Genomic DNA, 13,129 nt, shown 5'->3' on the forward strand with positions numbered 1-13,129 from the left:
GCAAGGCCTGAAGCTGGACCGACCTTTGGTCTTTTCAGTCCTATGACTTATTATATTGGTTTGATTTTCGGTTAATTGCGAGTGAATGTAAGTTATGCAAGGGCAGGGAAATTATCACTTTTGTTCTCCATCACATACCCTGTACTTAGCACACAACAGAAACTTAATATTAATAATCAGCCAATTAATTATTTAAATGCCATACACAGGGAGCCTGTCTCCTAGTGCCGCTGTCCAGGTAACTCAAAATCCCAAACACTGCAGGTCCTGCTTCACTCCATGTGTTGCATGAGGACTTGGCAGTGTCTGGAGAGTGGGGGCCGCCTTCAGGAATTCTATGGGAGGGCCAGTGCTGACCTCAGAGGAGCGGACACTTGTCCCGCCAGGAATAAGGCAGGGAAGCCTTTCAAAACAGCTGCCCCAACAGCTGCCCAGTGATTTGGAGAAGGCTGGTGTCTTCCAAAGGGACAGCCATCTCTTCATCCTCAGGGAGACACCCTGGCCCAGGGAAAAACTACCCCCCAACCCCCAGCGCTGTGTGCCCTAGGGCACTTACTTAACCTTTGGGGTCTCTAATCCTCACTGTGGGGTGGCCTCAGGGCTGCATTGCATCATGAATAAGAACATGGACTCCAAAGCCAGACCACCAGGGTTTGAATCCCGCCACCCCCACTTACGACCAGTGAGCCACAGGCACACACACTCCCTTCTCTGTGCCTCAGCCCCTCAACTGTGAAATGGGCTAATGCTGGCAACAGGTGCAGAGAGACACGTGAGGATTAAATAGGTTAACATGTGTGAAGCACACATAAGAGTGTCCGTGCTCGGTATGGTTACCTCTCCCGGAGTAGCGTGAGAAATAAATGCAATCTTGGAAACTTCATGTTCATTTGACACAGGTCAACGCAAAGTAATGTTCAATAAATGACCAGTGAAAACACAAAAGCCAGCGTGACCCCACAGGTGCAGCCAATCCATCACACCCCCGGATACCAACCAGTGGCCCCTAAGGAGTGGAACAAGGTCAAGTGGCCTCTGTGACCTCCAGATGGACACAGCCCCAGACAGGGTCTCAGCCTCTCTCATCCACTCCACCACACCCCCTCAGGCAGGACCGTCCTGCCACCTTCCCAGGCCAGATGCCCTCTGGCAGAGAAGCAGGGAGACAGGGAGGAGACAGCAACAACCTAGATTTCCTCGGAGGGACTGAGTTAACTAAACAGACTCCGCTGTGGAAGAGGATGTGTTGGGAGCCATCAGAGTTGAGACAAGTAACTCAGTCTTAAGAAAATAGAATTAAGTTCCTTCTAGCAGAAGTTATGTGGTGTCCTGAGGGTGTGGCCAGAAGATAAGATTAACCTGCCCCTTAGCATCTTTGCAACTTCCCCTTCCTGATCCTCCCCCCCCCCTAGATAGCCCAGCCTTGGAATGTCACACCTTGGAATGTTACACCGCCCTGGCAGTTAGCCAATCCTGTGTTGCCAGATACCTTACCACCTTGTCACTCAGTGCCTAAACCAATTATACACTGCCAAAGACCCCTCTGCATAGGCAACCCTGCCCCGCTTTGTTTCTGCTGTATAAATACAGCCATTTCAAAGAATAAAGTTGAGGCTTGATCAGAACCTTGTCTTGCCTCCATTCTTTCGCGTTCCTTGTTTGTTTCATTCTCTTAGGTGGTTCCTGCGTAACCCCATTGTTGTCCCGTGGGCCGGGACAAGGATGAAGTTAAAACAGCTTTGTTTATTGTTACCCTTGCTTCTTAGAATCCAGACAGAAGATAAAAAATCTGTTCTGTGAAATCCAAATCATGTGGGTCCACCCAACCCCTGTACCTTCCCCACATTTTAGTTACCAACCCGAGGGCCAGAAACCAGAGAGAGCTAGCTCATCAGAACACCCACACTGAAGGCCAGGTCCCTGGGAGACAGAGGGTCTGGAGTCAATAATGCAGAACTATACCCAAAGGGATGGAAAGAGTTAAATCTTGTGGCCACTGATGCTTTCTTAAAGCAGAAAATCATGTCACTCTTCTTTGTGATCCTTTTTTGAGCCTTTATAGCCAGTGCACCATTTTTTTAAAAAAAGAAGAAAAAAGATTCCTTTATTTCTTAGCTGGAACAGCTTAAGCAAGAACTTGAGGAGAAAGTAGGTCAACTGACCTACTTTTGTCCTGTTTAGAAATGTCGCATTTGGGATCAGAGCTGGTGGGAAATTTCCATTCCAAATTCTGCACGCGAGGAAAATGGCCAATCTGACTTGACACGATGGATGGGGACACGCTAACAATCCTTCCAAATAGCCCGTGAGTTACCTCGTGTGGCCTTGAAGGGACATTTCAAAATGAGTGCCCTCTCATGATGAAAGAACAGGCAGACTTGCGCTTATCTTTAGAGTAAATAAGTATCATCCTCCTTCATGTGGAGTCATTTGATGTCGACCTCCTCTTTCCTTCCAAGTGAGAGCAGTGCATGAGCGTGCATCTCCAAAGGCTACGGTGTTCACTATTCCACGTAACAAACAGAAGCGTGTATCACATGCCACACATGCTCTAACACTCTTTAACATTAATGCACCCAGTCCCCATCACACCACAATGAAGTCAGTATTATTACTTTCTCTACCTCTGGGTTCTTCAGCTTTTCCTTGTTTAACACAGATCTAGTGCCTGGATCCACACTGCCAGGTCCCCATTCTAGCTGCCACCTCTAGTCACCAGTTTCCTATTCTCCTACCGACCCAAGCTGGCTCTCTCTGCCCCTCAGCTCCTGGACTCCCTAGCTCCTGAGAATCATCACAAAGACCAGGCCAACTTGCCACGGGCAGCACGAGCCAGCCAGTCCAACCCCATCCTGGCCTTGCAGCTCAGAGAGGAAGTGACCTCCCAGAGCATGTGGTTAGGGGTCGAGCCTACACTCCACTCCCACTCAGCACTGTCTCCCAGGGCACAGCCCTTCCCACCTCTCTGGGGGCTCCTCCCTGCAGGACTCCAAAAGGGCCATGCAGAGGGGTCACCACTGCCCGTGCCTCAGCCCCTGGACCAGACGCTCCCAGCAACAGAGAAGCAAGGCCAAGCCCTCAATCCTCAGTCCACAGACTCCCTAGCCCTGGCCAACCTCTGCAGAGCTCCTGATCCCTGAGCAAACTCTGAGGGCTCCGCAGGGCTGTGGGCAGGCCCAGGGTCCCGGAACAATGGCAGCAGAGCATGGCACAGCAACGCAGATGCTAGAGCAAAGAGCCCAGGCCCGACTCCCAGCCCCTGAGCAGGGCCCTGCAAGAAGTCTTCCAAGGCCGACTGCCACCCACTACGTGGCTCCACTCCCCACCTCGTTCTGAAGGCAAGCCTCAAGACAGCCAGGGGGTTGCTGCCAAGACAATCAACCACAGGCCACACGGTGGCTGTCTTCTAGAAGCAACGCTCAGGAAGAGAAACGGGTTCCAAATGAGCCACTGGGCAAAATTATCAATTTTAGATATATGTTGAAGTCCAAAACTAGATTCCCCTCCCCACCCTGCCAACCCAAAGCTGAACTTACACGCACTCCCTTTTCTCCAGAGTATTTTTAGATTACTAGAAATCTCTCTTAAAAACCCCTGGACGGTAACAATGAGCAAAGGAGAAAAGAGGAATGACCTTGCCACTTTATCTCGCTTTTTAACAGAGGAAACTTTATCAAGAACCCCGAGGCAGCAGCAGGAAGCTAGATCCCTGCCCATCTCCCCAACTGCTCCCCCGAGGAGTGACCCCACTCCTGGCAGTGGATCTCCGATGCCAGGAGAAGTCAGCTCTCACACTGACATGGCTCATTCAGTGGGGCAAACCACACTTGTGGGCTTGAACTTCCTAAGCATCCGTGAAGTCCATGCTGTCATCTGAGTTCCACAGATGAGGATTTCAGAGGACACAGCCAAGGCCACAGAGCCGCTCGATTCTAGAGCAGGCCGCACCGTCAGCTCCTTGTCCACACTGCTCTTCACCTTGCATCCCCAGTCAGGTTACATATGAGAGACAGCAATCAATGTTTCTTTCTTACATTGATCTCTCTCTCTCTCTCTCTCTCTCTCTCTCTCTCTCTCTCTCTCTCTCTCTCTCAAAATCAATAAAAACACATCCACAGGTGAAGATAAAAAGAAAAAGTTAAAGGTAAAGGTGAGCACCTCTGTCTTCCCTTCTCCATTGTCTGCCTCAAGCCTCAGAGCAACCTGTGTCCTGCCCGACCCCCACCCCACAGAACTGATAGTTGCGCCACACAGGTGCCTAAGATGTTAGTGCTATGCTTATAAGACTATAAGAATGTGTGGATGAAAAAGAAAGTGGCAATTCAAGCGGGAACTCTCTGAAGGCTACAGAGACATGTAATGGAAAAGGGGTGAGAGGCAGTGATCCCGGGACCAGCTCCCGGGAAGCGTGGCTGAGTCACTCAGGGAAGTGGACTGTCTTCTTTCTGAGCATAAAGAGCCACTCCCTCTCCTGTGGGATGTGTGGAGGCCAGGGGGTACGAAGGGGTCTAAAAGCGGCTGGTGGATGTAATAGACTCTACTCCCACACCACAGGTGCCAAGCTGGCTCTGGACAAAGAATCCTGGGCAGCAATGGCACACTCTAGGCATAAGCCTTGGGAACCGGCATGAGGTTTGCCACTCTTTTCCCTTTGTCATGAGACCACTAGAGTTTCCAATAGACCATTTGAGTTTCCAATAGACCATTCAAGTTTCCAATAGACCATTAGCATTTCCAACAAAGGCAGCTCCTTCAGTCTGGGGCCCATATCAAATTCCACATGCAAATGGGTGTGTAATACGGGTGTGTAAGAAACCTCTGGGTTGGTGGAAGTCGCTGAGACTTTGGGATTATTTGTTACTGTGGCAGAACCATGCATAATCTGACTCACACACAGGGACACCGTGAATTGAGTTGAAGAGCTCAACAACAGTGCAACAGAGAAAGACAGTGAGTTTCCCTTGCCCTTGTTTTGGGGAAGATGAAAAGCAGAAATGAAATCTTCCATCACCACTTGTTAGGCCCCAATAAATTTAATTTTAAAAATAAATAAATAAATAAATAGAATTTAAAACAGAAAGCAGAGGCTAAGGTTGAATACAGAGATGCTAAGGCATGGGTTCAGCTCTGGCCCCAGTGAGCACATGGCACCCAGGAAGGCTAGCCTAACCTCTCACATGTGGCTCTGGGTTTTCTCATTGCTCTCGGCTCAGCCTCCCTCATGGGGCCCTGAGGGGACTCACACACACACCAGGGTCCAATGCGGAGAAGCAAGGGCTGTTCTTTGGAATCTGAAAGACTGGGGTCTCATCCCGACTCTGGCCCTTCATTTCTGCCTTCTCCCATTCCTCATGGATACTTCCTATGGCAGGCTCAGGGGAAAGGGACAACGGCCTGCGTTTCACAGGCTCACAATTAGATAGGGAGACAGACACCAGCAAAAAAGGAGATAAATGCCAGTTGGTGAAGAATATTAAATAAATACAGTGAATTGAGAGAAATTGGTGAAGGCTGCTTAGGGTAAGGGTTCAGGGAAGGTTTCTCTGAGGAGGAGATATTTCAGATGAAAAACGGGAATGTGTTAGACATGCAAAAATAAAAAAAAATAAAAAATTAAAAAACTAGGGAAACAGCAAGTGCAAAGGGCTCGAGGTGGGGGGAAAAATGGCTTGTTTGAGGAACAGGAAAAAGCCAGAGCTGGGAAAACAAGGAAACCATTGTGGCATGAGGCCAGAAGCAGACCGGTCATCGGGACCTTGTGGGCCCCAGCATGAAGTTGGAAGTTCATTGCAAGTGTGAAGGGAAGCAGGGGGTCGTGGGCAGGGAGCACCAGGACCTGGTTTCTGGTTAAAAGAGTCTCAGGATGTTGTGCGGACAGTGGCTTGTTCAGGGGCCACAATGAAAGAGACAGACCAGTGAGGACACTTGCAGCCTGCTGGGGCTCTGTGACCTTTGTGTCCTTGGGCAATCCCTTAACAGTGCTACGTCTCAGTCGTCCCATCTGTAGAGTGTGCCTACTGTCTGCACTTCCTAGTTCACAAACTCTTTGGGCTCCTGGAGGTGGGTGGGAATGAAGGTGCACATGACCTTGCTCGCCCCTGCATGGTTCCTTCTAATCACTTCACCTGCCTTTCCTGGAGCTAGAGCAACGTCCTGAACTTGCCTGTGAAGGTCTCCCAGAATCTCAAGACCCCATATTCTTCAATGCCTACCGTGACAATGGGTTTCTCTCTCCTTCTGGATGGAGTTGAGAACACCTGGGAGATGGCCAGGAATCAAGACAAATGCAGGAGAAATACAGGGTAATGTGGAGGCCAGTCAAGCTTCCAGGAGGCCAGCAAAAGGGAAATAGAGGCAGATAAAGGTCAGACAGGTACTAATTATGGCAAGAGAGATCAATCCTGACCAGGGGAGTCCTCAGGCAAATCTGGGCTCAACATTGATGAAGGAAGGAGCAAGGCAAAGACACAACTTATTCAGAGAACCTGACAGCCTGACCAGGCCACTGGACAGTGAGAGACACATGGAGCAGAGAAGAGCTGTCTCAGCGGAGCCTACCCTGGATTAGCCAGCCCCGGTTGACCTGACAGCTGTCTGGTGACACATGAGCAAGCTCAGCTCAGATCATCTGAGGCTGGCCCATCCCAGAAAAACTGTCTAGTTGACTCAGAAACTCATAAATCATGAATGCTCCTTTATTTTAAGCCACTGAGCTTGGAGATAATTTGTTACACAGCAATCACTGACTGATACAGAGGGTACAATGGCCAGAGGCCCTTCCTGTTTCCCTGTAGCAGGCCTCCGCTAGCATCACACTCCTGTCTCCCTGTCCGAGTCCTCTACATGTTCAGCTCACTGGACTGGGTCATGAGCCATGAACTTGTCTCTACAAGTTTCTTTGTGATCTTAGAAAAATGTCTTCCCCTCTCCGGGACTGTTTTCTTATCTGTAAAAATCGAAGCAACGAAATACTTCCAGGAGCCTCCCAGCTCTCAGGTTCTATGTTTGGATAACTCTGACCTCCTCCCTAAACCAAGTGTCCCCTTGCTCCTTCCCTCCTTCCCTCTGTCATTTACTCAGCAAGCATTTGCTCAGAGCCTGCTGAGGGCCCGGCCTTGGCCAGGTCTAGTAGGGACACAGGCTCAGACAACAAGATTCAGATCCGGCCTACCGGGAACTCCTCTGACAGCTCACTGTCTTGCGAGTGTAGAGAGGATGCCTCTGAGGAGCTCTTGGTGGCCGAGGTGAGGACAGTGGGCAAGAGCCATGTTCACCCCTTCCCAGCAGAAAGAGGGATGCACACTCAATACCCAGGTGCCTCAGCCTCGGGGCTCCTGCTCAGAGATCGGCCTTGGTGTCCTAAGGCCTCGAGAAAGGTCCCTGTGTATTTCAGCACATGCCCCGAGGAAATGAGAACTGGGCCTTGGACTCAGCACACTCAATGTGCACGTAAATGACAGGAAGGGGACCTTTGTCCACTCAGTCTCACCCGAGGGAGCCAGGAGCGCTGACCCTTACCCCTGGGAGACGGGCCCATGTTTGTGGGAGAGTGAAATGAGCAGTTGTAAGTCCTTTACAGCCCTGATTACAGCAGCCCTGTGGGACCTCCTCCCAGGCTCCGAAAGAGGTGGGCCTTTGGGAGGGTCTGCAGGGGACCCAGCGCCGTCCTACCGTGGAACCATGGGGCGATGGACTTGGTGTTCCTCTCGAAGCCAGCTTGGCGAGGCAGCTGCTCCTCCTTGAACCAGCGGACTATGACTTCTCTGGAGACGGGACGCAGAGGGCGCTCCCAAGTCCTGCAGAGAAGAGAGAGGGAGCGAGGGAGAGTCAGGGGGGAGGGGACAGACGGAAGGAGGGAGGCCACTGTGAGGACGAATAAGCACAGTGCCCACACTCACGCCTGCGGAGAGGATGCAATGAGAGTCGGGTACTCGAAGACACTTTGCAGATTGGAATGTACCAGCTGTGACTCTCGTTCCCCAAAGAACACTGTGATCACTTGCTTTGAAGAGAGCCACCCAGGTGGGGGTGGGAAAGAGGACGGGCAGGGTGTCTGGGGGAAGGAAAAGGCACGTTTTCCCTCATGGATGGCCAGGTGTGAGTGTGAGCGTCCACGAAGAAGGACCCTAATGTAACGGGAGCAAAATTATTAACGTGTGAGGGTCCTCCATAACCCCCCCCACACACACACACACACACTCACACACACCAAGAAAGAGAATTCCAGTCTGTCCCTCAGGTAGCTCCTCCCCCAGCCTTCTCAGGGGACACCTGCCTTCGCCAGCTGCTCCCTGCTCCATGTGGCAGAATCAGGACAGTGAACAGAGAGAAACCAAGAACCCGACTGGCTGTGGCTGTGGCTGTGGCTGTGGCTGTGTCTGAGATGCACCACCGAGAAACAAAAAGGACAAGGACAGAGGAAAGTTGGGGGACAGAGGACAGGGACAGAGCAGTGTGCTGGCTGACTTGATAGATTTGAAGGGGTCTAGGGAGAGGCTGAAGATAGTGAGCGTGAGACAAAGAGAGGCACTTGAAGAATTTATGGGTCACGAGCTACATATTTTTTATGTTTTCTCACAATCAAGCCCAGATTTTAGCGTGTTTGTGTCTGAACTGCGGCTCTTGAATGTGTATAGAGGTTGGGCCGCCGAACAGCCCTGTGGCACTGGAACTACACCGACAGGAAGCACAGTTAGAGTTGGATAGCACGGGACACGTACTAGGCAAATGGTGACAATGGCATGAGGTGACAATGGCAAGGCCACGTGCCCTGGTCTGTGTGGTAGCTAGGTGAGAGCACAGCAGCTGACCAGCAGCCTGTCAGTGCCACCCTCCGATGGTGCTGGCATTTAGAATTCACCATTTTATTTATAAAAAGAGCTGTCCCTGCACGTGTCCTGCATTTGCCCTGCACGAACACTTAGATGCCGAGTTCAGCGCTTCCTTGCAAACCCCAGGATGAGGTCATATATTAACTTGCCCTCGAATGAATCCCCTCACACACATACACAGCAGCGAGCTGTGTGACGTGAGGAAAGGGTCGCACGGAAGCCAGCGGGTGAGGTTCCATCGCAGGCTTACCGCCACCAGCGTGGAGTTTATTCCCAAAAATCCTCCTTCCCCCACCGCCTCCCTGGGCAATTCTGCACCCCACTGCCAGCTCTGCTCCTGCTGACCCCACTTTGGGGTTCCCCTCACAGTCACCTCGGAGGCCCTGCCTCTTTGTTACCAGCACACGGCAGCCCTGCCCAGCCTGGTGTTCCTCCACACTCCTGTCCCCAATCAGTAGCTGCTCCGGAGAAACGTGTCTGGTTGTGAGGACTCATGTTCCTTAGAAGGCAAGAGGAGGCTACAAATAACAGCAAGAAAGACAGTTCCTCCCGTCCCTCTGTTCTGAGCAGACTGGCCAGAGCCGGAATGCTGGGGGTCACCGGCCAGAAGCCTGACTCCTGCACCAGCAACAGTGCGTCTGCCCTGGCACAGCCAGACCAGGTGTGCCCAGGCGGCAGCGCTAATAGTGGTGCAGTCAGGACACTGGGCCCCGGGGGCAGCCAAGCAGGAGGCTGATGCAGGTTCTGTATTTAAAAACCATAATAAAAACCCTGTGTAGAATATGCAAAGTTTCATGCAAAAAAAAAAAAAAAAAAAAAAAAAAAAAGGAGAGACTATGACTTCTCTGTTGGCAGTTGCCAAAGGAAATGACAGACACACTGGGAACGGGGGTTCCCTTGGGGAGAGGGCGCTGAGCAGAAAAACTCAGGCAGCCGCCCATCACCTGGGGGGGGCACCCCATCTGCATGGCCCCTGCACCCCTTGGTGAGAGCTGATGCTCCCCTACTGAGAGCAATGGCAGCCGCCTGGAGCCCGCTGCACCACGGCCCAGGCAGCTCCACACGTGGGCCTGCAGGACCAGCCATCCGTTTCCTGTGAAATGGCACATTATCCTTCTCCTGGGAAAATGCCAAGAAGGCTTTTCTAGCTCTGTCTCCAAAGCCGGGAAACATGAAAGAGAACCTGACCTCATAAAAGTCAGGAATTCCTGCTTGACAGAAAACTTCGTCAGAAAAACCAAGAATTCCCGCGTGACAGAAGACTTCACGGCAAAGGGCAAAGGACAAATGGCAAACAGGGGAAACGTGTTTATCACAAACAACAGTATCCTCTCCCCTCATACTTAAAGAGTTCTTAGAAATGGGGGATGAGGAACAAATAACAACACAATAAAAACCGGGGAGAGGGAAGCTGAGACAGATATGGAAATAGCAGTGGTCCTTAAACAGATACAAAATACCTGACCTCATCATAAAGAGAAATCAATTCCAAGCTTTCACTATAAATGGGGGGGGGGGGGGGAGGACATAATACAGAACCCTGTGTAGAACATGCAAAGTTTTTTTCAAAAAAAAGGAGAGAATATGACTTCTCTGTTGGCAGTTGCCAAAGGAAATGACAGACACACGAACAGGGGTTCCCTTGGGGAGAGGGCGCTGAGGAGAAGAGGACAAGGATGGGAGTGGGTCTTTCCTCCCTGTCTTTTTTAACTTCCTGGTTTGTGAATCACATAAGTGACTGGAAGGGGAAAGGAAAGAAGGATAGGAAGGAGGAAATTCAGACGAGGTCAGTCCTCCCTACCTGCAGGGAGAGCGAGACGCAGAGAATGAGTAATCCTAATCCCAATTAAAGCAAAACTCAGGCAGCCGTCCATCACCTGGGGGGGGGGGGGGGGGGGGTGACTCTCTACAGGTGAGCTGTGGTACAGACAGCCGGCCATCACCTGGGGGGGGGGGGGTACTCTCTGCAGGTGAGCTGGGGTTCAGACAGCTGTCCATCACCTGAGAGGGTGGACTCTCTGCAGGTGAGGTGTGGTTCAGACAGCCGTCCATCACCTGGGGTGGGGGGGGTGGACTCTCTGCAGGTGAGCTGTGGTTCAGACAGCTGTCCATCACCTGGGGTGGGGGGGGGGGGACTCTCTGCAGGTGAGCTGTGGTTCAGACAGCTGTCCATCCCCCCGGGGGGGGGGGGAGTGGACTCTGCAGGTGAACTGTGGTTTAGACAGCTGTCCATTACCTGGGGAGGCAGGGGGAGTGGACTCTCTGAGCTGTGGTTCAGACAGCTGTCCATCACCTGGGGGGGTGGGCTCTCTGCAGGTGAGGTGTGGTTCAGACAGCCGTCCATCACCTGGGGGGGGGGGGGTGGACTCTCTGCAGGTGAGCTGTGGTTAAGACAGCTGTCCATTACCTGGGGAGGCAGGGAGAATGGACTCTCTGAGCTGTGGTTCAGACAGCTGTCCATCACCTGGGGGGGAGTGGACTCTGCAGGTGAGCTGTGGTTCAGACAGCTGTCCATCACCTGGGGGGTGGGGGGGTGGTGACTCTCTACAGGTGAGCTGTGGTACAGACAGCCGGCCATCACCTGGGGGGGGGGGGGGTACTCTCTGCAGGTGAGCTGTGGTTCAGACAGCTGTCCATCACCTGAGAGGGTGGACTCTCTGCAGGTGAGCTGTGGTTCAGACAGCTGTCCATCACCTGGGGAGGCAGGGGGAGTGGACTCTCTGAACTGTGGTTCAGACAGCTGTCCATCACCTGGGGGAGAGTGGACTCTGCAGGTGAGCTGTGGTTCAGACAGCTGTCCATCATCTGAGGGGGTGGGCTCTCTGCAGGTGAGCTGTGGTTCAGACAGCTGTCCATCACCTGGGGGGAGTGGACTCTGCAGGTGAGCTGTGGTTCAGACAGCCGTCCATCACTTGGGGGGGGAGGGGGTGACTCTCTACAGGTGAGCTGTGTTCAGACAGCCGGCCATCACCTGAGGGGGTGGACTCTCTGCAGGTGAGGTGTGGTTCAGACAGCTGTCCATTACCTGGGGGGAGTGGACTCTGCAGGTGAGCTGTGGTTCAGACAGCTGTCCATCCCCCGGGGGGGGGGGAGTGGACTCTGCAGGTGAGCTGTGGTTCAGACAGCTGTCCATTACCTGGGGAGGCAGGGGGAGTGGACTCTCTGAGCTGTGGTTCAGACAGCTGTCCATCACCTTGCGAGTAGTGGACTCTGCAGGTGAGCTGTGGTTCAGGGAGCCGCAGGCACTCACGCCCAGCCTCAGTGATGGGAGCACAAATCTGGGACTGACGGGCACGAGCAGAAGGTGGAAGGCTCCAGGCAGCCACTTCCCACTTCCCCCTGGGTCCTGGCAATCATGGGCAGTCCCCTAAGTGCCCTCACCACACTCTTCCCGTGACACCAGCGTGTGTGTGCCTCCTGCATCCCACCACGCTCACCTGCAAAGCTGCTATCAGAACCCAGGATGGCCCAGCACTGCCTGTGGCTAGAGGCAGCCAGCCCAGGTTCCAGGCCACTGGGCAGCATCACTCCACCTGAGGTCTCACAGTGCCAGCTCCTAACCTGCGGCCTGTGGACCCTGGAGAGCTTGGAATTCCATGCAAGCAGCTGGGACTATTTATATACGCACGTTTGGGAGTGACGGGGGTACACAGCTTCCTTTAGATTCTCAAAGGAATACGAGTCCCCAAAAGGGTTAAGACTCCCAGGACTCCAGTTATTAGAAATCTCCAACCTCCCTTTTCCCCTCCTGCCTCACTCCACAGCCTGGGACACTGAGGCCCACAGAGGGGAAATGACTGACCCCAAATCTCACAGCAAGTTGGAGGCAGAACCAGGACTGGACCCAGGTGCCCCGTGCCCCCATCCAAGGCCCTGCCCCAGCAAGCACCCCCATGCCCCGCCCCCAACCCCCCCAGACTCACCTGACCGGGCCGGGAAAGTGGTGGCGGAGCCTGGCCTCCTCCCCGTGGCTCTGGCCAAGCTCCTGGAGCATAAAGCTGAGGCCGGCGACGGCGCCCTTCTGGAGGGCGCGGAGCGACAGGCGCCGGTACTCGTCCCGGGCGCGCTGGGCGCGGCGCCTCCTCTCCTCGTCCGCTGCCTTGGACCGCCGCACTGGAAGGGAGAGAAGTTCTAGAGCCGCAGCCCGGCCACACGGGAGCAGCCAGGTCAGCCAGGGCCCACGGGATTCCCCATGGGGCTGCACGGAGCCGGAACCGGATCAGCAGGCCACCCAGCCTGGACCAGCAGCCCTGGACTAGCCTGTCCCTGGGGGACAAGGACACACATGACAGTTCAGT

General features: G+C 53.2%; 1 protein-coding gene across 1 annotated transcript in view; it reads right to left on the reverse strand.

The window, feature by feature from the left end:
- The window catches only part of SH2D4B (SH2 domain containing 4B), a 72,453-nt gene that overhangs the window by 16,128 nt on the left and 43,196 nt on the right, over positions 1-13,129 (reverse strand). The window contains 2 exon segments of the mRNA XM_036438049.2: positions 7,672-7,863; positions 12,741-12,944. Coding sequence (XP_036293942.1) covers positions 7,672-7,863; positions 12,741-12,944 — 396 coding nt within the window.

This window comes from Pipistrellus kuhlii, unplaced genomic scaffold (genome assembly GCF_014108245.1).
Source record: "Pipistrellus kuhlii isolate mPipKuh1 unplaced genomic scaffold, mPipKuh1.p scaffold_m20_p_15, whole genome shotgun sequence".
Classification (NCBI taxonomy): domain Eukaryota; kingdom Metazoa; phylum Chordata; class Mammalia; order Chiroptera; family Vespertilionidae; genus Pipistrellus; species Pipistrellus kuhlii.